The sequence below is a fragment of the Hyla sarda genome, chromosome 6 (genome assembly GCF_029499605.1).
Source record: "Hyla sarda isolate aHylSar1 chromosome 6, aHylSar1.hap1, whole genome shotgun sequence".
NCBI lineage: Eukaryota > Metazoa > Chordata > Amphibia > Anura > Hylidae > Hyla > Hyla sarda.
Genome location: NC_079194.1, coordinates 111,981,414 through 112,006,027, shown reverse-complemented (window position 1 = coordinate 112,006,027; position 24,614 = coordinate 111,981,414). Strand labels below are relative to the sequence as shown.

General features: G+C 42.9%; 1 protein-coding gene across 1 annotated transcript in view; it reads right to left on the bottom strand.

Annotated features, from left to right (window-relative positions):
• CPNE9 (copine family member 9) overlaps window positions 1–24,614 on the bottom strand; it is a 367,100-nt gene that overhangs the window by 234,650 nt on the left and 107,836 nt on the right. Inside the window, exon 4 of the mRNA XM_056524690.1 lies at window positions 22,044–22,090. Within this exon, the coding sequence (XP_056380665.1) occupies window positions 22,044–22,090 (47 nt within the window). The remainder of the gene's footprint in view (window positions 1–22,043; window positions 22,091–24,614) is intronic.

Below are 24,614 nucleotides of genomic sequence, written 5' to 3'. Positions count from 1 at the left end.
ATTGATCTAAATACTGTATTAAAACAGTATATGGTAAGCTCCTATTGTCCCCCTAGTGGTGACTTGAGGTTGTCAGAATATTTTTATTTCATCAACAGTTGATTTGGATTTATGTATCAGAAAACTAAAGCTCGGAACCTTATAAAGATTTATTAAGAAATTAATTAGCCCTAAATATTGGATCATAAAAACAACATAGGGTTAAAGGAGTAATGCAGGTTTAGATAAACAGAGCTGATTTCTTCACAAGACAGCACCACTCCTGTATATGGTTGTATGTGGTATTGCAGCTCAGTTTCATTGAAATGAACAGAGCCAAGCTGTAATATCTCACACTACCTGAGGGCAGATATGGTGATGTTTTTAGAAGAAATTAGCTATGTTGTTCTATTCTTGGCTAATCACTTTAAAGGGGTACTCCTCTGGAAAACATTTTTTTTTTTTTTTTTAATCAACTGGTGCCAGTAAGTTAAACAGATTTGTAAATTACTTCTATTTAAAAATCTTAATCCTTCCAGTAATTATCAGATGCTGTATGCTCCACAGGAAGTTCTTTTCTTTTTGAACTTCCTTTCTGTCTGCCCACCGTGCTCTCTGCTGACACCTCTGTCCATTATAGGAACTGTCCAGAGTAGGAGCAAATCCCCATAGCAAACCTTTCGTGCTCTGGACAGTTCCTAAAATGGACAGAGGTGTCAGCAGAGAGCACTGTGGTCTGACAGAAAAGAACAACTCAACTTCCTCTGTAGCATACAGCATCTGATAAGTACTGGAAGGATTAAGATTTTTAAATAGAAGTAATTTACAAATCTGTTTAACTTTCTGGCACCAGTTGATTAACATAAATAAATAAATAAATGTTTTCTAGGGGAGTACCCCTTTAAAGGAGACTCTCTAGCTCTCTCTTGTTTCCACTGTTATTCCTCCTGGAAATGTTTGAATAAAGGACTACACATTCTCATTTACCTTTTCAATGCGGTGCATCCCCACACACTCTTACATAGTCAGCACTGATTGGACAGCTTCAGCATATAGAGATGCTCCTTTAACAAAGGGTGTGTTCAAACTGCGAAATCTCCGCTTGCAGGATTCCGCGAACGGAGATTCCATCTTGTGACCGCTGCCAAAATACCCTGGCGGTAGGACCATGCGGCACTGCGCTGTTACCGTTGATGGCTATGCAGTGCTCGCGGACTTCCACACTAAGAATGAACATGTTTTTTCTTTGCGTGGAACAATTTCAGCGGCGGAATTGTCCCCTCAGTGTGAACTAGTCTCGCGGAAGACCCATTCACACAGAGGTTAATGTTCACTGCGCATAATTCCGTTCGCCATACACAGTTTGAACGCACCCTAAGGCTAGGTTCAGACTACGGAATCTCCGGGCAGAAAATTTCCGCCCAGAGATTCCGAGTGCGGCCAGCTCTTACTGAATCAGTCGGCGCTAGGACCGCGCGGACACTGCAGTCTCCAATAGACTGCAATGTGTTCCGCGAGTATTTCCGCCTGAAGAAAAAGCAACGCCATTCTACAGGCGGAAATTTCCAAGCGGATTTTCCGTTCACAAATTCCGCTTCACAAATTCCGAAGTGTGAACTTGACTACACTATACATTTTAGCAAGCGGAATTTCCGCCTGCAATTTCAAAGCGGAATTGCAGGCGGATATTCCGCAGTCTGATCCTAGCCTAATTCATACATTTTTAGGAGGAATAACAAAGGAGCGGTACAAGAGTCCTAAGAAAAACAGGCTTTATAATAACTTTATGGGGAATACTATTTATGGGGAATTTACTAAAACAGACACGTGACAGAATAGTACTCTGCCTAGTGCAAGACCTAAGGCGGTGTTTCCCAATCAGGGTGCCTCCAGCTGTTGCAAAACTACAACTCCCAGCATGCCCGGACAGCCAAAGGCTGTCCGGGCATGCTGGGTGTTGTAGTTTTGCACCAGCTGGAGGCACCCTGATTGGGAAACACTGGCCTCAGGGGAAAAAGCATACCTTAAAGGGGAACTCCGGCAGAAACAAGTAGAAAACAAATGTTTTCAAATCAACTGGGGCCTAAAAGTTAAACAGATTTGTAAATTATTTCTATTAAAAAAATCTTGATCCTTACAGTACTTTTTAGCTGCTGTATAAGGCTGGGTCCACACTTTGTTTTGTCCCATACGGGAGCGCATACGGCAGGAGGGAGCTAAAACCTCGCGCTCCCGTATGTGACCGTATGCGCTCCCGTATGCCATTCACTTCAATGAGCCGACCGGAGTGAAACGTTCGGTCCGGTCGGCTCATTTTTGTGCCGTATGCGCTTTTACAACCGGACCTAAAACCGTGGTTGACCACGGTTTTAGGTCCGGTTGTAAAAGCGCATACGGCGCAAAAATGAGCCGACCGGACCGAACGTTTCACTCCGGTCGGCTCATTGAAATGAATGACATACGGGAGCGCATACGGTTACATACGGGAGCGCGAGCTTTTAGCTCCCCCCTGCCGTATGCGCTCCCGTATGGGACAAAACGTAGTGTGGACCCAGCCTTAAACAGAGAAATTTGTGAATTTCTTTTCTGTCTGACAACAGTGCTCTCTGTCCGTGTTAGGAACTGTCCGGATTAGAAAAATATCCCCATAAAAAAAAACTCTCCTGCTCTGGACAGTTCCTGACACGGACAAAGGTGTCAGCAGAGAGCACTGTTTTCAGGCTGGAAAGAACTTCACACATTTCTCTGTAGTATATCTGTAATATGCAGCAGCTGATAAGTACTAGAAGGGTTAAAGGGGTATTCCAGGAAAAAAAAACTTTTTTTCATATATCAACTGGCTCCAGAAAGTTAAAAAGATTTGTAAATTACTTCTATTAAAAAAATCTTATACCTTCCAATAATTATCAGCTGCTGAAGTTGAGTTGTTCTTTTCTGTCTGGCAACATCTCTGCTTGTCTCGGGAACTGCACAGAGTAGAAGAGGTTTGCTATGTGATTTGCTTCTACTTTGGACAGTTCCTGAGACAGGTGTCATCAGAGAGCACTTAGACAGAAAAGAACAACTCAACTTCAGCAGCTCATGAGTACTGAAAGGATTAAGATTTTTTTTAAATAGAAGTGATTTACAAATCTATTTAACTTTATGGCACCAGTTTGAAAAAAAAAACATTTCCACCGGAGTTCCCCTTTATGGCTTCTCTCTTGTGTCACGCTCCGCCCACTCAGCCCCTAGATATAATATAGTGTATAGGCCTGGATTATTCCATTATTCCTCACAGTCTAATTTTTCCCATCTGCTGCAGAATGAACCTTCACTACAACTGATATGTCAATAAACCAAATAGTCACATTTTACAATTAAGAAAGTTACGGGAAGCGCAGTATTGATGCACGTTGCATCTCCAGGGATAATAGATCATTAGCACCAACCATTATCTAATACATTGATTCTATGCAAGCCCAGGGTACCGAAAAGAACAGTCCCTGAGCAACCGACCAATGAAGAGGCGCAGATTTTAATGAATAAACTGCATGTTTGGTTAAATAACTTTAAATATATACCTAGCGTTCTTTTAGATTCTGTAGACGATTAGGAAGCTGGCCTCCTTGTTCACTGCATTAATAAAGGGGATCAGTGAACAGAATGAGAAAAGGAATAAACAGCTATCTTACTTAGGCCTCATTCACATGAACACTCCTTTTTTTTAACTTAAAAAGGGCATGTGGTCATTTCTAAAATCACTTTTATATATGGATTTCTTAGGGGGAGGGGGGCTGATCACAAATCTTTTTAAGTTTTTTTGTATTTGACCCCCCACCCCGTTACGGCGTCATGGGGTGTTTTATTCCCGTCTGGCAGATTCCTGAATCTGGTGGTTAAAGGAAAACTGTCAGATATTTTCTCCCGCACTATCCATAGGTACTGTTGGATAGTGCGGGAGACACTGATTCCAACGAGCCCTACCTTGCCCAGATCCACACGGCCGTTCGCCCGCAATTGTACTTTTATTCTATGTGTATATCTTGCTGTAACTGGCACGGGCAGGGCTTTTGCAGCTAACTGGCACTGACGTCAGCGCCGCTTATGAATATTCATCCCCCCTCCCTCCAGTTCTCCCTCTCTTCGCCGCTCCTAACTGGAGGGAGGGGGATGAATATTCATAAGTGGTGCTGACGTCAGTGCCAGTTAGCTGCAAAAGCCCCGCCCGTGCCAGTTACAGCAAGATATACACATAGAATAAAAGTACAATTGCGGGCGAACGGCCGGGCGGATCCGGGCAAGGTAGGGCTCGTTGGAATCAGCGTCTCCCGCACTATCCATAAGTACCTGTGGATAAAAAATATCTGACAGTTTTCCTTTAAGTCCACTGCAGTAGGTCAGAGATCACTGCAGCTGGCTGGACAAAGGGGTTCTATTTAATTTCAAGTACCAAAATTTTAATTTCAATGCAAAGCCATTATGATTTTAAGGAGATCTGCAGCTTTAGACAACTTAGGGATAAGTGTCTGATCACAGGGGGGTCCGAACACTAGGAAGCCACGCGATCTCCTGTACAGGGCCCCAGCTCTGCCGCGGCTCTCCCTATGCAGAAGGCATGTTTACTGCAGCATGACACCATGGCCGACACGCCCCCTTCAGGTATCTCTATGGGAGAGGCGGGGATGTAGTGTTCATGCATCCCGCCCCTCCCATAGAGCTGAATGGAGGGGGTTTGCCATCGACACAAGCATTAGCTGCGCAGAGCCACGGCAGTTCCTGCGGAGAGGGGATAAGTGGTCTAAGGCTGCAGTACTCCTTTAATATACCTTGATCCCCTGAACTTCTGATATTTTAGAAGTCTTAAAGTACGACTGTCACCAAGAATATGCTTGTGAAGAAGCTGCACACACCGTGAACTAGGGCTTCACAAGCATATACTAGGCATATATTTATAGTTATGCTCGGCTTCTTTATACTTAAAAATTTCAGCTTTACAAGCCCTTGGGGAAGTCAGGCCGACAGTCAAAGAGGCGGAGCCTGGGGTCTGCTCTGCTCCGGGCCGCACCGCCTCTTTCTGCCTACGCTGCGTGGTTGATTCTGCACGTTCAGCAGAGCTACAAAGGGCCGATGCAGGCAGGTGAGCTCTGTCTGTCAATCAACTACGCAACTTGGGCAGAAAGAGGCGGTGAGGCACAGAGCAGAGCGGATATAACGAATCAATAATGTTATATATTTTTAGGTCAGATAATTCTGCACATGGCAATACCAAATATGTTTTTTTGTTATTATTTTAACAATGGGAAAGAGGAGGTGGTATTTGAATTTTTTGTAAAGTGAGGTTATTTTCATATTTTTTAAAATGTTTTTTTTAATTTTTTTTAAGTTTCTCTAGTTTTGCGCAAGTGGCATTTTGTGCAAAAATGTGCGATGTGAGCTTAATAGGTGGGGCCTAACTTGCTGCAGACCAGCGGATTTAACATAATTTATTCCAGAAATGGGCATATTTTATGTCAGAGACCCAGACATGAACTGGAGTAGATTTCAAAGTCTGATGCACAAAGAAAGATGTGCCAAATTATTAGGAGGCTTGTGCCTCTTGATAAATCTAGCACATCTTAACAAAGTGCACTTTTACTTAAAGAGGTATTCTGGCCAAAGACATCTTATCCCCTATCCTAAGGATAGGGGATAAGATGTCTGATCGTCGGGGGGCCACCGCTAGGACCCCCTTGATCTCCATGCAGAACCTGCATTCTATGTGGGGCTGCTGCTCCAATCTCGGAAATCCCTGTGTTTCTGGGACTGCAGATGTGATGTCATGCCACACCCCCTTGTGACATCACACCATGTCCCCTCCATTCATGTCTATGGGAAGGGGCGTGACAGCCATCACGCCCCCTCCCATAGACATGAATGGAAGGGGCGTGGCGTGATGTTGCATCTCCAGTCCCGTAAACATAGAGGTTTCCGAGACTGGAGCAGCAGCCCCGCTGCTGTGGGTCCCCCGCGATCAGACATCTTATCCCCTATAGAGGATAAGATGTTTTTGGCCAGAACATGTAAAATGCTAGACTTAAAGATGGAATCTTTCCCTCACATTGGTTTTTATATACTAAACATTTAAGGATATCAATATCGCGCCACACCCCTACCCCTTAATTCCCTGGTTGAACTTGGTGGACATATGTCTTTTTTCGACCGTACTAACTATGGATATCAACCAAGACTTGACCACAATATAGACATACAAATTAGTCTGCATTAGGCTAGTGTGAACCCAGCCTAAGGGTTCCAGTATCTACTGGGAGAATGAGGTGGATCTTATTGTATCAGCTTAAAGGGGTATTCCAGGAAAAAACTTTTTTTTTTTTTTTTTTATATATCAACTGGCTCCAGAAAGTTAAACAGATTTGTAAATTACTTCTATTAAAAAATCTTAATCTTTCCAATAATTATCAGCTGCTGAAGTTGAGATGTTCTTTTCTGTCTGGCAACAGTGCTCTCTGCTGACATCTCTGCTTGTCTTGGGAACTGCACAGTGTAGAAGAGGTTTTCTATGGGGATTTGCTTCTACTCTGGACAGTTCCCCAGACAGGTGTCATCAGAGAGCACTTAGACAGAAAAGAACAACTCAACTTCAGCAGCTCATAAGTACTGAAAGGATTAAGATTTTTTAAGAGAAGTAATTTACAAATCTGTTTAACTTTCTGGAGCCAGTTGATTTATATATGAATAAAGTTTTTTTTCCTAGGTAACCCCTTTAAGTGTAGATTAGTCTAGATTTTCCAGGCACATTCATGCATATAAATGCCAAGCAGATTGTTCAAAAATCATTCAATTAATTCTGTGTACAAATACAAATAAGATTTTGATATAGCGGAAGAATACTAATGCACTTCTCATCTGACATGTGAAATAAAGGTATCCGATGAACACTTACAGTAATGAGTCATTTAAATGCAAATTATAATGAGCTGTACTTTTGTTGCACAAAAAAATCTCAATTAATTAAAAAAGCATCCTGTTTATAGTACTGAAAAGTAAAGTCAACATTCGAAGTACTGCCACAACATAGCATAGTATAAAAGGGTGGGAGGAGAGTTAGAAAATATTACCCCCAGCCCCCAGCCATACGGAACACTAGAACACCCAATAGAGATGAGCGAACTTACAGTAAATTCGATTTGTCACGAACTTCTCGGCTCGGCAGTTGATGACTTATCCTGCGTAAATTAGTTCAGCCTTCAGGTGCTCTGGTGGGCTGGAAAAGGTGGATACAGTCCTAGGAAAGAGTCTCCTAGGACTGTATCCACCTTTTCCAGCCCACCGGAGCACCGGAAAGCTGAACTCATTTATGCAGGAAAAGTCATTAACTGCCGAGCCGAGAAGTTCGTGACGAATCGAATTTACTGTAAGTTCGCTCATCTCTAATGCCAAACATAAACTATAGTGGTAACCTACTCTAACTCATAGTTGGTGTAAATTTCAGTGTATGAAGCACGAATAGTCACAGACACCCTAGATTAAAGCATAACTTTTATTATTGAACTAACATGTATTAAAACTATGTAATGTTGCGATATAGTACAGTGATTTCCAAAGTGGACAATATTGCCCCTTGGGGGGCACTGGATTGATTCAGAGGGGGCAATAGTAGCTTCAGATGCAACTGGGAGGTGTTAAATAAAAAGAAGGGGGCAAGGGAAGTATTAAGAAAAAATTTATAAAAGAATATTATGAAAAATGATCTGTTGTGTAACATAAACTGACATATAAATAGATGTATGAATTATATCAATTCTGTAGAACAAGCAAAAAATGTCCAGCACAGCAATGCTCGAAAAAATCTTAATTCTTTATTCCAAATGAACAGACATGAGGGGGTAACGTGCCGCGTTTTGGCTGCCTTACGCAGCCTTAATAGTAAGGTTAAGGCTGCGTAAGACAGCCGACATGCATCACATGTTACCACTCATGTAGTAGGGATGATAGGTTATTTATATTACAAGCTTAGATTGGACAGGGTCACAGCCTTCATACCCTCATTGATCTTTAGTTATAACAGTTTGAACTTTGAAGCATTACTGTCATTTACTGTGGGGCAAAAAATGTTTTAGTAAGCCACCAGTTGTGCAAGTTCTCCCACTTAAAAAGATGAAAGAGGCCTGTAATTTTCATCATAGGTATACCTCAACTATGAGAGACATAATGAGAAAAAAAAATCATAAAATCACATTATCTAGTTTTTAAACAATTTATTTGCAAATTATGGTGGAAAATAAGTATTTGATCTCCTACAAACAAGCAAAATTTCTGGCTCTCACAGACCTATAACTTCTTCTTTAAGAGTCTCCTATGTCCTCCACTCGTTACCTGTATTAATGGCTTCTGTTTGAACTTATCAGCATAAAAGACCCCTGTCCACAACCTCAAACAATCACACTCCAAACTCCACTATGGCCAAGATCAAAGAGCTGTCGGAGGACACCAGAAACAAAATTGTAGACCTGCACTAGGCTAGAAAGACTGAATCTGCAATAGGCAAGCAGCTTGGTGAGAAATCAACTGTGGGAGCAATTATTAGAAAATGGAAGACATACAAGACCACTGATTATCTCCCTCGATCTGGTGCTCCACGCAAGATCTCACCCTGTGGTGTCAAAATGATCACAAGAACAGTAGGCAAAAATCCCAGAACCACACGGGGACCTAGTGAATGACCTCCAGAGAGCTGAGACCAAAGTAACAAAGGCTATCATCAGTAACACACTACACCGCCAGGGAATCAAATCATGCAGTGCCAGACGTGTCCCCCTGCTTAAGCCAGTACATGTCCGGGCCCGTCTGAAGGTTGCTAAAGAGCATTTGAATGACCAAGAAGAGGATTCGGAGAATGTCATATGGTCAGATGAAACCAAAGTACTTTTTGGTAAAAACTCAACTCGTCGTGTTTGGAAAAGAAAGAATGCTGAGTTGCATCCAAAGAACACCATACCTACTGTGAAGCATGGGGGTGGAAACATCATGCTTTGGGCTGTTTTTCTGCTAAGGGACCAGGACGACTGATCCGTGTAAAGTAAAGAATGAATGGGGCCATGTATCATGAGATTTTGAGTGAAAACCTCCTAGCATGGAAAAAAAGCATTATGCACACCATCATGTGTAAGCTAAGTGTATTGCCTGATTTTTTATTTGTATTGTATTTAAAAATTAAGTAAACTATATCTATTCACTAAGCTATTGAGTGTGCATCTTTTTATTCTCACAATTCATGAATTTCTGTGAGAGCAGAGTAGAAAATCCCAAATATATTGCCTCCAGTTTCTATGCTAATGAGCTTTGAGCTCTATATCAGAAGAAAGAGAGCCCTGACCCCTGTATTATGTATTAAGAAATGAATCTGAACAGAATGCTAGAACTAAAAATGACATGATATAAAAGGTGTGTTAATGCTACAATGCACCAGTACCAGCAGGGTGTACAGGGAAATGTGCCAACTTTGAAGAAGTGGGTTACTCCAAAATATGACAAATGTATCTTCTCAATCCCTATTATCCAAGGATCAGAGAGTGTTCAGCAGAAGATTCATAGTGAAGGCTCAGGAAGACAATACCATGGATTGCACTCTGTGTTATTGTAATGCATTGGGCAATCTTCCAGAATTTCATGAAATCATCACTTCCAAGTATTGGGGAATTCCTCAGCCATCTGCATTACATTCTGTAGCAGGATTGAGGTTAGCGAGCCTCCCTTGTATCTGTAATCCCGGCTGCGCACTATTGAATCCTCCTCCCTTCCGTCTGTGTATTATCAGGTCTCAGTCCTTGAGCCCTGCATTTATTTTGCTTTGTCTAAATACATAATATATTCAGAAAATTATAAATATATATAAATAAAAAAGTATTACTTACCCACCCTAACCTATTATTAGAAGAAATATTAGAAGATTTAGCAAAATATTTATTTATTGGTTATTGTAGGTAAAGTTTGCTAAAAACCTGTAACATTTACGAATAGATGACATGTGTCAGATACTGTAGGAATACCAAAATCATAAATGACGCATGGAAGGTGAGGACCTATTACAGATTTAACACTGGGGCCAGAAGCTCAAATTTTCCTATGACAGCCTTTATGATTCTACCTTTCTGGATATAAATGTATGTTCTTCAATTTGTTTTCAATCTGTTTGCAGTACTCACAGGGATGGGAATTACATAAAGAAGAAAATGATGTCCAAAAAATGATGTCCAAAAAAATTGAAAGCATTCATTGGCTGTCAAAGCACACTTGGTTTGGAAAACGAAAGGACCACTTTAGGAAACAGCAGACATACTCCAGAGCAGATGGTACAGAGGACTGAGCAAAGATTGACACACCAGCCCTGTAGAATACATAGTAACAGGGATATTTATCTGCTGCACAAGGTTTCTACTGTAAATGGATTATATAAAAAAAACACATCACACTTCAAGGATGCAAAAGAGTTCAGTGCAGTGAGCTGTGCCATAGTACAAAATCTGTTTCAGACTCCAAACCAAGTATTAATAGGAGCCGTGGGCACCCGGGGGGAGGGGGGGGGGGGGCATAGAATGAAATGACAGCCACATACAAAGCCTTGTCTATGTGGATATTGTTACTATCCCGAATCTAGAACACTAGTAGTAGAGATAGAGCTGTCATGAAACCTCCATTCCCTAATGATAATAAGATGACTCTGCTCATCTTGTCCCAGTCTAAACAGCAAAGCTAAAAAGTATCTGAAAACAGCAAGCGTCAGTCTATTGTGTTCATTCTAGTGAACAGTGTGACAACTGCAATATTTTTTAAATGTGTAATGTACTTTTAAGGAGTATTCTGGTGAAAAGAATAATAGTTGATAGATGTGAAATACAATGGGGTCCCACCAATTTAACCCCCACCGATTACCAGAACAAGGGACCCTGCTCCACCCATATGCAAGACGGAGTTTGAATAGAGCAGTGGTCAAACAAGCACCCTGTCATTTTATTCAGTGTCTGTGGCTCTGCTCACCTTGTCATAGTCTAAACGGCAAAGCTGACAAGTAAGCTGATGTGGTGTCAGCGGGGTGAGATGTGAGGTGTAAGGGGCAGATGGTGTTGCTCAGGGGTAGATGGTATTAACCCCTTTGTGTTTGTGATGCCAGGGCGTGGTTAACCACCCGAAGGTAACACCGCTAGTCCTAGGTTAGACAGGGGCAAATAACAGTCTAAGGCCAGGTTAAGGTAAATGATAGCTTTTAATGAGGTTTTACATGTGTTACAGTCCACACAGTTTGGCCAGGATCCCAGAGAGGTGACCAGTAACACAGGGGACCTCGCAGCTTGCTGGGACTTGCAGTGACTTGAGACTTTAGGTGCAGGCCACGCTGACTACAATTGACTTGACTTGACTGAAGATGATGAACATGACTTGACTTACTGACTTGTGGCTATAATTTAGGTTGAGGCCTCCAGATATGCTGAACACTGGCTCTGAGACTTCTGGACTGGGCTTGACCTCAGCAGAAAGTGCAACACAAGAGAGAGATCAAAGAGAGTGATTGCAGCTCCTCCCTTCCTTATAAAGGGAGGCTGAGCAAGTAGCCGATATGATAACTATGGGTCACCTGGTCATCTATAAGCAATCATGGGCTGTATATATTTTTTCAAATAAATTTCATCACTCACATTTAGATGGTTCGCATTATTTCTTCTTATTTATTCGAGTCTTTCAGCAGTAGTTACATCAGCTTCATTCAGTAGGATGTCGGCACACATCCAGTCTAGCAGAGGTCTTAACGCACTAGCTGGGAGACATCAGGGTCATGACGCGACGGGAGGATATAGGAATCTCACACCGGGTTATCCCAATCAAACGGTCTCAGGTAAAGGAATGTCTTTTTTTCTATGTGTATTGCCCAATTGGACTTCTATTCAATTATTATTGTAAAATATATATGTGAGATTTCCAATCACTTCCTGGGATATAAATTATAATTTCAATATAAGAAGGCTTTATAATTACAGACTTCATTTAAGCCTGATGGGGAAATTGTTTCCATGTAACTAATCCAATATGTTTCCCTTTGCAAGAGACGCTTGCGGTTTTGAACGTCATTCGTATCTGTAAGAATTTGTTCTAAAATTTGCCAGCGTAGCTCATTCACATTATGGTTCACATCTCGCTACTGTTGTCTCGCTAAATTTAGTGGATTCTCCTACTGTTTTGTTTGTTAACGCTTACCTAATATTATTTTTATGTTCTGCTATCCTTGTTTTAATTTTTCTACCAGTCTGACCAATACCAGCAATTGGTAGTTGTCTCGTGGTTGGACCCCCAGTTAAAATATAGGATTTAACAACTTCCAACAAATATGCTTTTGACCGGAATATCCCTTTAAGTTTGGCTTATGCAATTCTTTTTGCGGACTTAATATCTTCCACCAACTCATCACGTTGATGTTTGCTTTTTAATATATTGAAATTCAACCCTTTGTGGTATATTTTATACATGTATTTAAACAGTAGGGGGGAGCTAATTAATCAAATCGGGCCCGACAAAAATGAGCAAGATGGCATACATCAATTAGGTTTTTTGGCGGCTGTGACCAATGCAAGATTTCCCAGTAGATGTCAATCTCATTTCATTTTCTTTTGGTTTGTACATCTTCAGCTCAAGTTCATTACTAGATATTATCTGCTGGCCGATTCTGTCCCTAACACTTCACCTGAGGCTGCAGTGAGGTGACCGGCCGGCCGGCTGTAATCAACATAATAAAAAGGAGAACAATATGTCACTCACACTAATCACTGATGTCTGGTTCTGGCCCACAATCCTCTGGCTATCAGGATTTAAGGCTTTGGAGAAATTAACTATTTACCAGCCAAATGGACTGGGCCATCAGATGTGACTAAGAGGCCCCACAGCAAAACATGGAATGGAGGTGATCTCTGCAATCATGCTATTATACCCTATTATACTAAGGGTCTATGAGAGGCTACTCTCTGTCACAGACTACTCTGTCAAATGTAGCTTGTGTCATTGTATCAGTCACCTAGTAGAGGAACTGATCTGAGCCTCTAAGGGTCCTCATGGCTGCTACACCACTACCTTCAATGGATCCAAAAGTTTCAACATATAAATGTACAACATACAAATCATGTCACTCAGCACTAGTGTTGCTCGCGAATATTCGCGAATATATGACGAATATTCGTCCATATATTCGCGAATATTCGCGAATTCGAATATGGCCTATGCTGCTCAACACTACTCAGCACTACAATCCAGGCCCCGTGGGGCAATCACAGCCACAGTCCAAGTCCATGCTGTTATGGGCGTTATCTTTTTAAGGATGGTATAGTCACTTACTTAGCTTAACTTTAGAATATTAGAACATAAATATTCAGTTAAAGAACACATCAGTTTGCTGGAAAACTTTTTCCACAAGGCTAGATTCTTCTAATTCAGAATGAGAAGGAATATCTGCAACTAAGTGTCTCAGCGGTCATCACACTATGCTAAACGCAGAAGGGTAGGCTCTTTAATAGGTCTTAAGGCTGGTACACTCACAGTACACATAAACAAGCAATGACTTTTGAAGTTTCTTAGTGTCTGTTCATTGGCCCATCAGCATGTTCATTGGTCCATTGACATGTGTCATGGCCGCTGTACACAGGCTTAAAACTCACAGTATGTCCCACTGGCTGCATACATGGCCGCTGACACACTCTGACATTCTTTCTGTTGCCACCTCCATACAGGGATCTCTTCTTAAGGAATGCTTTATGCCCAGTCCTAACTCTAGGCCAGGAGAATGGCACCTCACATGGCAAATGCCACTGTGGTGAGGGTGTGAAGAGGGCACATTTTTTATTGCACTTAATTTAATGCATACATTTGGGACTTGCATAGTGTCACTCCTAGTCAATTGTGGTAGCGGGGTGTGATGAGGGCAGATGTTGTTACCCTAGGGGCAGATGGCATTAACTCCTTGTATTTGTGATGCCAGAGTATGGTTAATCTCTGCACCACCCGAGGTATGGCCGTTGAATCCTGGGCTAAGCACGGGGCAAATAATGACTCTGACACCAAGTTACGGAAGAACGGAAGCTTTACTAAGGCAGACAGATGGAATAGTCTTTCCAGCTCAGTTAGGCCTAAGGAGATGACCAGTGACTTAAAGGGGTACTCCGGCCCTGAGACATCTTATCCCCTATCCAAAGCATGGTGAATACAAGATTGCAGGGTTCCCCAGCGGCAGGACCCCCCGGTGAGACATCTTATTCCCTATCCTTTGGATAGGGGATAAGATGTCTCAGGGCCGGAGTACCCCTTTAAGAGACTTGCAGGCTCGCTGGGACTTATAGTAGACTTGGCTAAGTTATGCAGACCCACACTGAATTTAGACAGACTTGAATGACTTGACTGCGACTTACTGACTTACTAGACTTCACCCCTTGTGTAGCTTGCCAGGCTTTGACGTTCACCTGTGGGGCACTTGGTTGGTGAAAGCGTGGCTGCCTGGTTAGGCCTTGGGTCCCTTCAGGACACCAGACACTCTCAGGTCTTGACTGTTCTGTACTTAGCAAAAACTGGAACTCAAGAGACTGAACTAGCTCCTCCCTTAGTTTATACAGAGGTCTTTTGGGGAGTCCTATATGTCACCTCACAAGTCTCCTGGTCACTGACACCTTCCATGGTTACACAGGCTTAGCAACAAGTTTAAAGACACACACATGCCTCAAAAGATTAACCAACACATAGCATAAAAAAATATTGCATATTTAATACTTGACAGTCCATAAGAGGGATGTGGACCCAGGGAACACTGCAATAGTGTCCGCCAGACAGGATAGCAAGAGTACTAGGGTGCAACTCCTGTACTGGGCAACCACACCACACTCTGCCCTTCTAATCTTCTTGACCGAAATATGTTGGCACAACACTCTTGTCTCCCCTTACTCTTCTACACCCTCTGTACATCAAGGAAAGATATTCTTCATTCCATAGGTTCCATGGCACCATCACAATGGAAATCTAAATTCTGCCTGTGTTATGCTCCCTCACTGCTACAACTTTCACTGCTCCCCCTCCCTGGCAGTGCCATCGACACAGGGAGATAACAGGCATCAAGGAAAGGATGAAGAAAGGTATACAGCAGTTGTAAACAGGTAAACAAAGGAAGCAGTACAGGGGACAGGTACACCAAAAGACACAGGGTGGTGGGACAAGCCTAGGCAAACAATTTGGGCACAGAAAAAACCTAAAGTGCCAGTATCAAACCTTTATATGTCCTTGTCCTCTTTTCTTCCTCCCCTTTACTTTTCAACATGTCCAGTCACAATGAGATACAAACTGTTTGCTGGCCATGTCAATGAGTTAAAGGGGTTATCCAGAGGGAGAGTGTGGGTTTTCACCACTTTGGCCTTTGCACTTGTTATTAAAAAAACAGACCTTTACTTACCTCCAGTGTTTCAGTGATGTCTCCGGTGTCCCGCTCCAGTCCCAGCTGCAATCCTCTTCCTCCTAGAAATTGTGACGCTTGGGCCCAAAGTCACGTCGGGGCCCATAGTGTCATACTGCCACTCAGCCAATCACTGTCTGGAGCGGGACATTGCTGCGGCCAGTGATTGGCTGAGTGGCAGGATGACGCTCTGGACCCCAATTTGAGTAACTCGCATAGACATTAATGGGAGTATCGTAAATGGTGTAGCCCCCTCGTTGTAGCCCCTTGAGCTACCCAGAAATATGTGCTTGCCTTTTAAGTAACTCCGACTGACTTAATTGGAGTTACACAAATTGTAGAAGACAGCCAGCTCAACTGTCCCACCATGTACCATTGTAACTAGATAATGGATGTTCATTTTATAGGAATGTTTTGTACTTTTACTGTCAACTAAGACCTGAATAAGGAAGGGAGCTGTATCTATCTTCGTTAAACAGGAAGGATTTTTTTCCCTGACAAATCCAGTGTAATACTCTTGCCCCAGATTTGTTCTGCAAGTATTGATACGAACACATCCCCGCGTTACACTTCAAGGAGCAAAGCTCATCTGATTTCTAGGAAATGAATGGATATAGAAGTAGATGCCTAATATATCCAGTAACGTTCCATTTTCAGTAGGGCTACATACTGTATAACAAGATGCAATGTAGTTGCCACCTTGCCTTTGGAATAAACAGAGTTCTTCAGTTTTATAGTAGTCGCATTCTTGTATATAAGAGAAAATATCAGGAAATAACAAAAAGAATGTTCTAAGCATGAAATCTTTTAACTTATCCTGATGAACTATGGTACCACTATAGCACACAGGACACATTTTTTATTTTTGTACATTTGGGCATTATTATTAGGAATGAGCAAATCGAGAATCCAAATTTGTTACGAATTTCAGTGAAAATTTGATTCACAACGTATGCGAATATTGCCGCGATTTGATAGCACAAATCGCTTCATTAAACTCCATTTAGTGCGGACTAGGCTCCAGGGGCCGGGCATCTAAAATGGCAGATCCACATGTGAGGACATGGAGCAACGAATCCTGGGAAGGTGGGAACAAGGGTCAGAGGGATGAACCTGAATCACATGCACCATGCAGCCTATCAGCAGCCAGCCACCCCTGTGATGTCACAGCCCTATATAATCAGCAGCCAACTTTCAGCCAGTCACTTCAGCCTTTTATTGCAGAGAGAGAGGGACAGACAGCAGTGTGTGTTGCACAGAAAAGCATTTTTACAGCAGTGATTCACCTCCCAGTCACATCAGCATTCTATTGTAGAGAGGGACAGAGAGTAGTGTGTTGTGCAGAAAAGCTTTTTTACAGCAGCAATTCACCTCAAGCCCAAATCCAGCCTAGAAGCACTGATAGGAAAGGGAGTGAGACTGAGAGAGAAATTGCAATTTTGGGTGTAGTACACAGCGACTGTGTGCTGCAGCTTTGGTGTGTACAACAACTGAAAAGCTAATAGTAGCCAGCCAGTTAGAGTGAGCAGAGCACTGAAATCACATTGTCCTCTATTAATCGTAACCTGTGCGTACACCTAAGTGGTGTACCATTTTGTTGCTGTTAAAGTCTTAAGGGCCTAGATACTGTGAAAGACCAGGCAAAAGTACACACCTACTGATATTGAAGACAAATACTGTTTTAAGCGTACTGGATCGCATTGTCCTCCCCTCAAAAGTGCATACCACATACGTACATCTAAGTGGTGTACTATTTTGTTCCTGTTAAAGTCTTAAGGGCCTAGATACTGTGAAAGACCAGGCAAAAGTACACACCTACTGATATTGAAGACAAATACTGTTTTAAGCGTACTGGATCGCATTGTCCTCCCCTCAAAAGTGCATACCACATACGTACATCTAAGTGGTGTACTATTTTGTTCCTGTTAATGTCTTAAGGGCCTAGACACTGTGAAAGGCCAGCCAAAAGTACACACCTGCTGGTGTTTTAGACAAATACTGTTTTAAGCGTACTGGAGCGCATTGTACTCCCCTCATAAGTGTATACCACATACGTACATCTAAGTGGTGTACCATTTTGTTTCTGTTAAAGTCTTGAGGGCCTAGATACTCTGAAAGGCCAGGCAAAAGTACACACCTGCTGGTGTTGTAGAGAAACACTGTTTTAAGCGTAGTGGAATGTATTGTACTCCCCTCATATACGCACTAAGTATGTCCAGCAGAGAAGTTCCTGGACGTGCACAGAGGAGTGGCAGAGGCCTAAATTCATCAGGCTTAGGTCACAGCAGACTAGGGGCGAGTGGCATCAGGAGTCACAGCGAGAGGTCTGAGCTCACGGTATCAGCTAGCGGTCATGTCTCGACCAGCAACCCATCTGCCGTAATTGATTGGTTAACACACTCATCCACTTCATCACAAGTTACATCTGACACTGTTAGTCAACAGTCGATGGGTTCCTCATCACCCTCAGTTGGCATGACCCAGGAGCAGTCCGTGTCCTCCCAATGTCTCTGTCCCATGCTGTTCCCTCCCCCACAGAAGTATCTTATGCTGTGGGTTCAGCTGCACTATTTACTGAGGACAATCTACTAGAGGACAGTCAGCAGCTACTACCCAGCCAAGAAGTGGAGGAGACATCCGCCACTTCCTCCGCTAGGCAGGCAAGTAGTGTTGAGGAGAGTGGAATGGGAGGTGGTGTTGCGAACGTTCAGGCTCCTGAAGCAGACACTGTTGAGAAACCTGAGGGGGACACAACTCCATGATGATGAAGCCGATCGCACTTGGGAGCTGGGTGCTGAAGGGGCTTCCTCATCATTAGGAGAAGAGTGTTGCAGGTTGCCTGTGAGGCAGCAGCTGAGCCAGCAAGGTGGTAGCATGGTGGCAGAAGTGGAAAGTCTGAAGCCAAACGTGCCCGAAGTAGACCACCTGCTTCGCGGCAGCCTACCTTCCCGGGAGGTAGTGAAACAGGGGTTCCCGGAGTTGGTGCAGTAGCAGTCAATAATTGCGGATTGTTGAGGGGAAAATCAGCTACTCGGCGGGGTGGCAGTTTTTCATCAAGCATCCGGAAGGATGTTAACCTGGCCACATGCAAGATGTCAGCCAGGGTCCCAATGTTGGCCACCCTTTTTAGGGTGAGTAACACTTGCCAAGAAGGGAATTAATAGTGCGACAGTAGGGCCTTACAGGAGAAGTTTTTATTCCCCACCTGCTACAATGGCTACGTTGTTTCCTTCCACCTTTTCGAGGAAAGTGTTACTTAAAAAGGGAGGCCCCACATAGGAACCAATCCCTATTTCCATCTAAAAACCCTGGGAAATAGCAGTGTTTGTAGGTGGAAATAGGGAGAGGTTCCTGTGTGGGGCCGCCCCTTTTAGGGTGAGTAACACTTGCCAAGAAGGGAATTAATAATTCGGGAATAGTTCTTTAAAGGGGAAGTTTTTACCCCCACCGGTTACAATGGACCATATGTTGTTCTTTTAGAGGTCTTTGCATCACATCAATACTTGGTGGTGTAGGTGGCACATGGTGTTTTTGGCACACCTTTCCTTTTGTTTGATTTAAAAAATGTTTTGGGTCCAAATATTTTATCTAAACATGTTATTAAAAGTTAAGTTTTAGTAATGCATATCCTCAATATTTACTTGTCCACACTAACACTTACAAAAGAGACTGTTTTCTTTTGCCTACCTGCCTCAGCTACTATTCTGATTCTGCCACCCGCCTGATGCCACACATCTGATGCAAAGTTCTTCTTTTTTCACCCTCCTTCGTCACTGGGTACTGGTATTGCCACCCACCGCACCACTCTGTCACCGGGTAACTTTCAGGACTCCTGATGCTGTTGCTGCCACCTCCAGGCTGTCTCATTCTGCCACCATATGTTCTCCTTGTGCTAGTGCCACCTCCAGGCTGTCTCATTCTGCCACCATATGTTCTCCTCATGCTGATGCCAGCACCAGTCTGTCTCATTCTCACACCATATGTTCTCCTCATGCTGATGCCAGCTCCAAGCTGTCTCATACTGCCACCATATGTTCTCATCATGCTGCTGCCACCTCCAGACTGTGTCATTCAGCCACTATATGGTCTCCTCATGCTTACGCCACCTCCAGGCTGTGTCATTCAGCCACTATATGTTCTCCTCATGCTGCCACCAACTCCAGGCTGTGTCATTAGACCACTATATGGTCTTCTCATGCTTCCACCACCTCCAGGCTGTGTTATTCAGCCACTATATTCTCTCCCCATGCTGCCGCCAACTCCAGGCTGTGTCATTCAGCTACTATATATTCTCCTCATGCTGCCACCACCTCCACGCTGTGTCATTCAGCCACTATATGGTCTCCTCATGCTGCCGCCACCTCCATGCTGTGTCATTCAGCCACTATATGGTCTCCTCATGCTGCCGCCACCTCCACGCTGTGTCATTCAGCCACTATATGGCTGCCGCCACCTCCATGCTATGTCATTCAGCCACTATATGGTCTCCTCATGCTGCTGTCTCCTCCACGCTGTGTCATTCAGCCACTATATGGTCTCCTCATGCTGCCAACACCACCATGCTGTGTCATTCAACTACTATATGGTCTGCTTATGCTGCCAACACCTCCATGCTGTGTCATTCAGCCACTATATGGTCTCCTCATGCTGCCACCACCTCCACACTGCGTCATTCAAGCACTTTATGGTCTTCTCATGCTTCTGCCACCTCCAGGCTGTGTCATTTTGCCACTATATGCTGCCGCCAACTCCAGACTATGTCCTTCAGACACTATATATTCTCCTCATGCTGCCACCACCTCCACGCTGTGTCATTCAGCCACTATATGGTCTCTTCATGCTGCTGCCAACTCCAGGCTGTGTCATTAAGCCACTATATATTCTCCTCATGCTGCCACCACCTCCACGCTGTGTCATTCAGCTACTATATGGTCTCCTCATGCTGCCGCCACCTCCATGCTGTGTCATTCAGCCACTATATGGTCTCCTCATGCTGCCACCACCTCCACACTGTGTCATTCAGCCACTCTATGGTCTCCTCATGCTTCAGCCTCATCCAAGCTGTGTAATTCAGCCACTATATGGTCTCCTCATACTGATGCCACCTCCAGGTTCTGTCATTGTATCACTCTGCAACAGTGATTCTAATAGCGACACCTCTGATCTGCATGTCATACTGAATAATAGTATTATTTCACTAACCTAGCACACACCCTATGTGTGTTACAGCAAGGCAAAGTGTTCTACACCCCTATTGAGGCTCTCTGTAGGCAGAAATAGCCGTTTTTAATAGTGTTTCTCCGTGAATAAATTAGGACTGTAACAAATTTTGGGGGGAAATTCGCAAACTGGCCGAATCTAATTTTTCAAAAATTCGCTCATCTCTAATTATTATAGTAAAAGGATTTTACTGCAGAGCACAGTTCGTGGTAAAGTGCAAAAGGTATTCCATTGAAAAACTAGTGTTGCAAAATAAGCGATGTTTCAGCTGGCTCCCCCAGCCATTCTCAAGCAGTGCACAATGTGATCAAACACACATATATATAGGGGTACAATCAGATACCAATTGTGTGCAAATCATAAAGTTACAAGTAAATAACTTTATTTATTTGGCCTACACTCCGGAAGCTGCTTTGCACCAGGCACTTTTTTCATTGCTTTTCTAATTTTTTTAAAATTATTATTATTATAGTAGTTATATTCTTTTTCATAGGGGGCATTATTATCTTAGTTACATTTTTGTCCAGCGCAAGGACCATCACCCAGTTGTGAACTCTCTTTGGTACTTGGGTACATTTCTACCCTGACCCTTATAATTAGTTATACTGTAATAATTTTCTGCAGCTCTTTAGAGAAATTGGTGCATTATTAAATGCTTGGTCACCTCTTCCCCTCCCCCATTTTGGAATTATTTCCGCGGTCAAAATCTCACTTCTGCACAAATTGTTGAACTTGAGAAAAACTCTGCATGTGCCAGTCCCCAAGGAGGTTGTTAAAAGTTTTAATCTTACTTCTTGAAGTTATTTTCGCCATAGGGTCTCAGTCTTGGTCCTGACGGTCCAAGCACTCTTTTGGTGGTTTGGCTATGCTGGATGTCTATATGTATTACTTAGCTGCTCATTTGAGATGTGTCCCTGCAGGAACTTTCTTGTGAGCCTATAACAAATGGACAGAGATTGAGAAACTGTGGCTTGCCCCTGTCCATCCAAGTATCCTTCGGTGGTCTCAGTGGATGGGCTCTTGGGACCTATACGGTTCACCAAGGGGATTTGAGATGTGCCTTGGCTAGGTAGTTGTGATGGTGCCACTTTCTGTCCATGGCAGCCAAAGGCTGTCCAGGTATGCTGGCAGCTGTAACTTTGTTACAGCTGGAGGTACCCTGGTTGGGAAATACTGGCCTAAAGTAACATAAGCTGCGACTTGGTGGAAACATGGAAAATTGATGGATGTACAACCAGGATAGCCTAACACTATACTTTTTTGTCAACCCTATTTACTTGAATACTGCAATACCAAACACTATCATAGACAAGAATGCAGCTTGTTCTGGAATGTAAAAGCAATGTATTTTAACCTAATACAGTTCTTTTAAGGATAAAAAAACATATCTCACCTCGGTCCATTCTTTGTTCCCAATTCCTTGAATATACAAGACCACCACTAGAAAACAAGAGGAGATTGTCAACGGATAGTTTACGGGTTAGAGCAGCCAAAATTATAACCTGGTTTGTGCAGAAGAATAATCTCTTTATACTCTTATTCCCCCAAGGACACAGTGAAGATCCAGAATCTGAATATCTAGGCAGCCTAATCTCTGGATTCATTTCACGGCAGCTATAATTTTACACTTATATATAATACTTTGTCAATCACGGTTTATCATGGGGACAGGATCCATATTCTGAAACATGTACATTCATCTAACGGTATTGTTCTGTGTGAGACTGACAGACTCCTAACATAATAAACCCATAATGCATTGTAGTCATGCCTCAAGAATTAACACATGCCTATTATTATCATCTTATCAGTCAATTGTAATGCATCACATTAGGGGACAGCTTCCTCTTCCTCACCTTTCCCTTTCCTTGTCTGCATGCTTTAATTTTTTTTTTTTTTTTTTAATACCCCTTAATCAGTAAAAATCCATTTGGTGTAAAACATTAAAGGGGTTATCCAGGAATAGAAAAACACAGGTAATTTATTTCCAAAACTGCTCCCTGTCTGTCTCCAGGTTGGGTGTGGTTCTGCAGCTCATTTCCATTGAAGTTAATGGAGCCAAGTTGTAAAACCACTCCCAACCAGGAGATAGACAGGGAGCAGTTTTGGAAAGAAATTACTTTTGTTTTTCTATTCCTGGATAACCCCTTTATATAGTAGATGGGGAGGAGGGAGATGCAGCTTAATTTCCCCTCAGTGTGGCTGTAAGGTTGTATGCCTTGAAGGGGGATGGATTTGGAGAGGGTGGAGAAATCTGAATGGCATACAACATCTGATATCACACTAAGAAGAGGCCTCCACCCTTCAGTCACCAATAGGCATGAGGGGAAATATTTGTCCATCTCCTTAAATGGGCACTGTCAGATCCAAAAACTCTTTATAGGTTTTTACCAGGGGTCAAGTCCTGAGAAAAATAAGTGTGGGAACTCAAGATTTCAACTCAAGGGCTGGTCCTGCTAATGGGAAAAGTTTTCCTGCTGTGGAAAAACGTGCAGGAACTCGTTTCCAATGCATTCCTCCTGGACCTGGGCCCTGGTTGTTACTGATAAAAATCAAAGACTTTTTGTACATTTTTTTGAATATATAATAGAGAAAACGGCTCCTGAAAATCCCACCACTAGGGGTCCCCATACCTACTGGGATGCCAGTCCTGCAGCAGCATCAGGCTTGTCCATGAGTCATGGACAAGAGATGACTTATGGACAATGCTGCATGAGCATATACACCAATCACCTCCCATCACCACAAGAAGGGACACGCCCCCTTCCCCTGACAGGATTTATAACACTGTGAGGTAATGAAAAGAGGGATTTCTATAATAAATATTAATATTAATAAATATAAAATTAGACGTACAAGGTCAGGATTAGGAACTGAATAACATATTATAATTTTTTTGGTATGCTTTAAGGAAGTTTTAGGATTTAAGACTTTTAGGGTACGTTCACACTACAGAATTCCCGCGGAATTCCATGGGCGGAATTCCGTGGTGTGAACTTAACATAAGTGTGAATGGGTCTCCGCGAGACCTGTTCATACTGCGGAATTTCAGCGGCAGACAATTCCGCCACTGAAACTGTTCCGCACAAAGAAAGAACATGTTCATTATTTGCGCTGATTCCGCGAGCACTGCATAGCCGTCAATGGTGACGGCTCAGTGCCCTGCAGCGCTAGCGCCGAAATATTTTCAGTGGCGGCCGCCACACGGAATCTCCGCTTGCTTAATTCAGCGAGCGGAGATTCCGCAGTGTGAACGCACCCGTATACTGATGACCTATTCTAAGGATAGGACATCATTATCCAATTGGTGGGGGTTTGCCTTTTTAACATCCCTGTCGATCAGCTGATTGAAATGGATATGGTGCTTGTACGGACAATACAACTTGAACGATACCTATATGCAGTACATATCTTTCTTCTATTCTGGACTTCTGGCTTAGAGTGCATAACTACTCAAACTTTTACACAAATTGTATGAAGGTAAAACTAGGCCTGTAGAGGTTTTTCAGTTTGTGAATGAAAATAAATGTCCATTCACTGACAGTATACAAAGATCTAGAAAATGTCAAGGACCTGAAACACTAAAGGACTGTTCATACAACAGAATTCCCCTTACAAAGTTGCAGAATCAACCGTGAATTTAACCGCGGAAATAAGTGTTGAAAAAAAAGGCCCATTGAACAAATTGGTTTCCACTGCGGAATTCCATTGACAGAATGAACATGCTTATTCAGTAGACTTTCAGTAGTGTGAATGGGCCCCGAGGGGGGAACTATCAAAACCTGTCCAGTGTAACAGTGGATCAGTTTCCCATAGCAACCAATCAGAGTACAGCCTTTATTTTCTAAAGGGAGTTTGTAGAGCTGGAATCTGGTTGCTATAGGCAACTACTCCGCTGTTCCTCTGCACAAGTTTTAATAAATCTCCCCATGTACTGTATATTGGAAAGTTTAATCCTTTTATA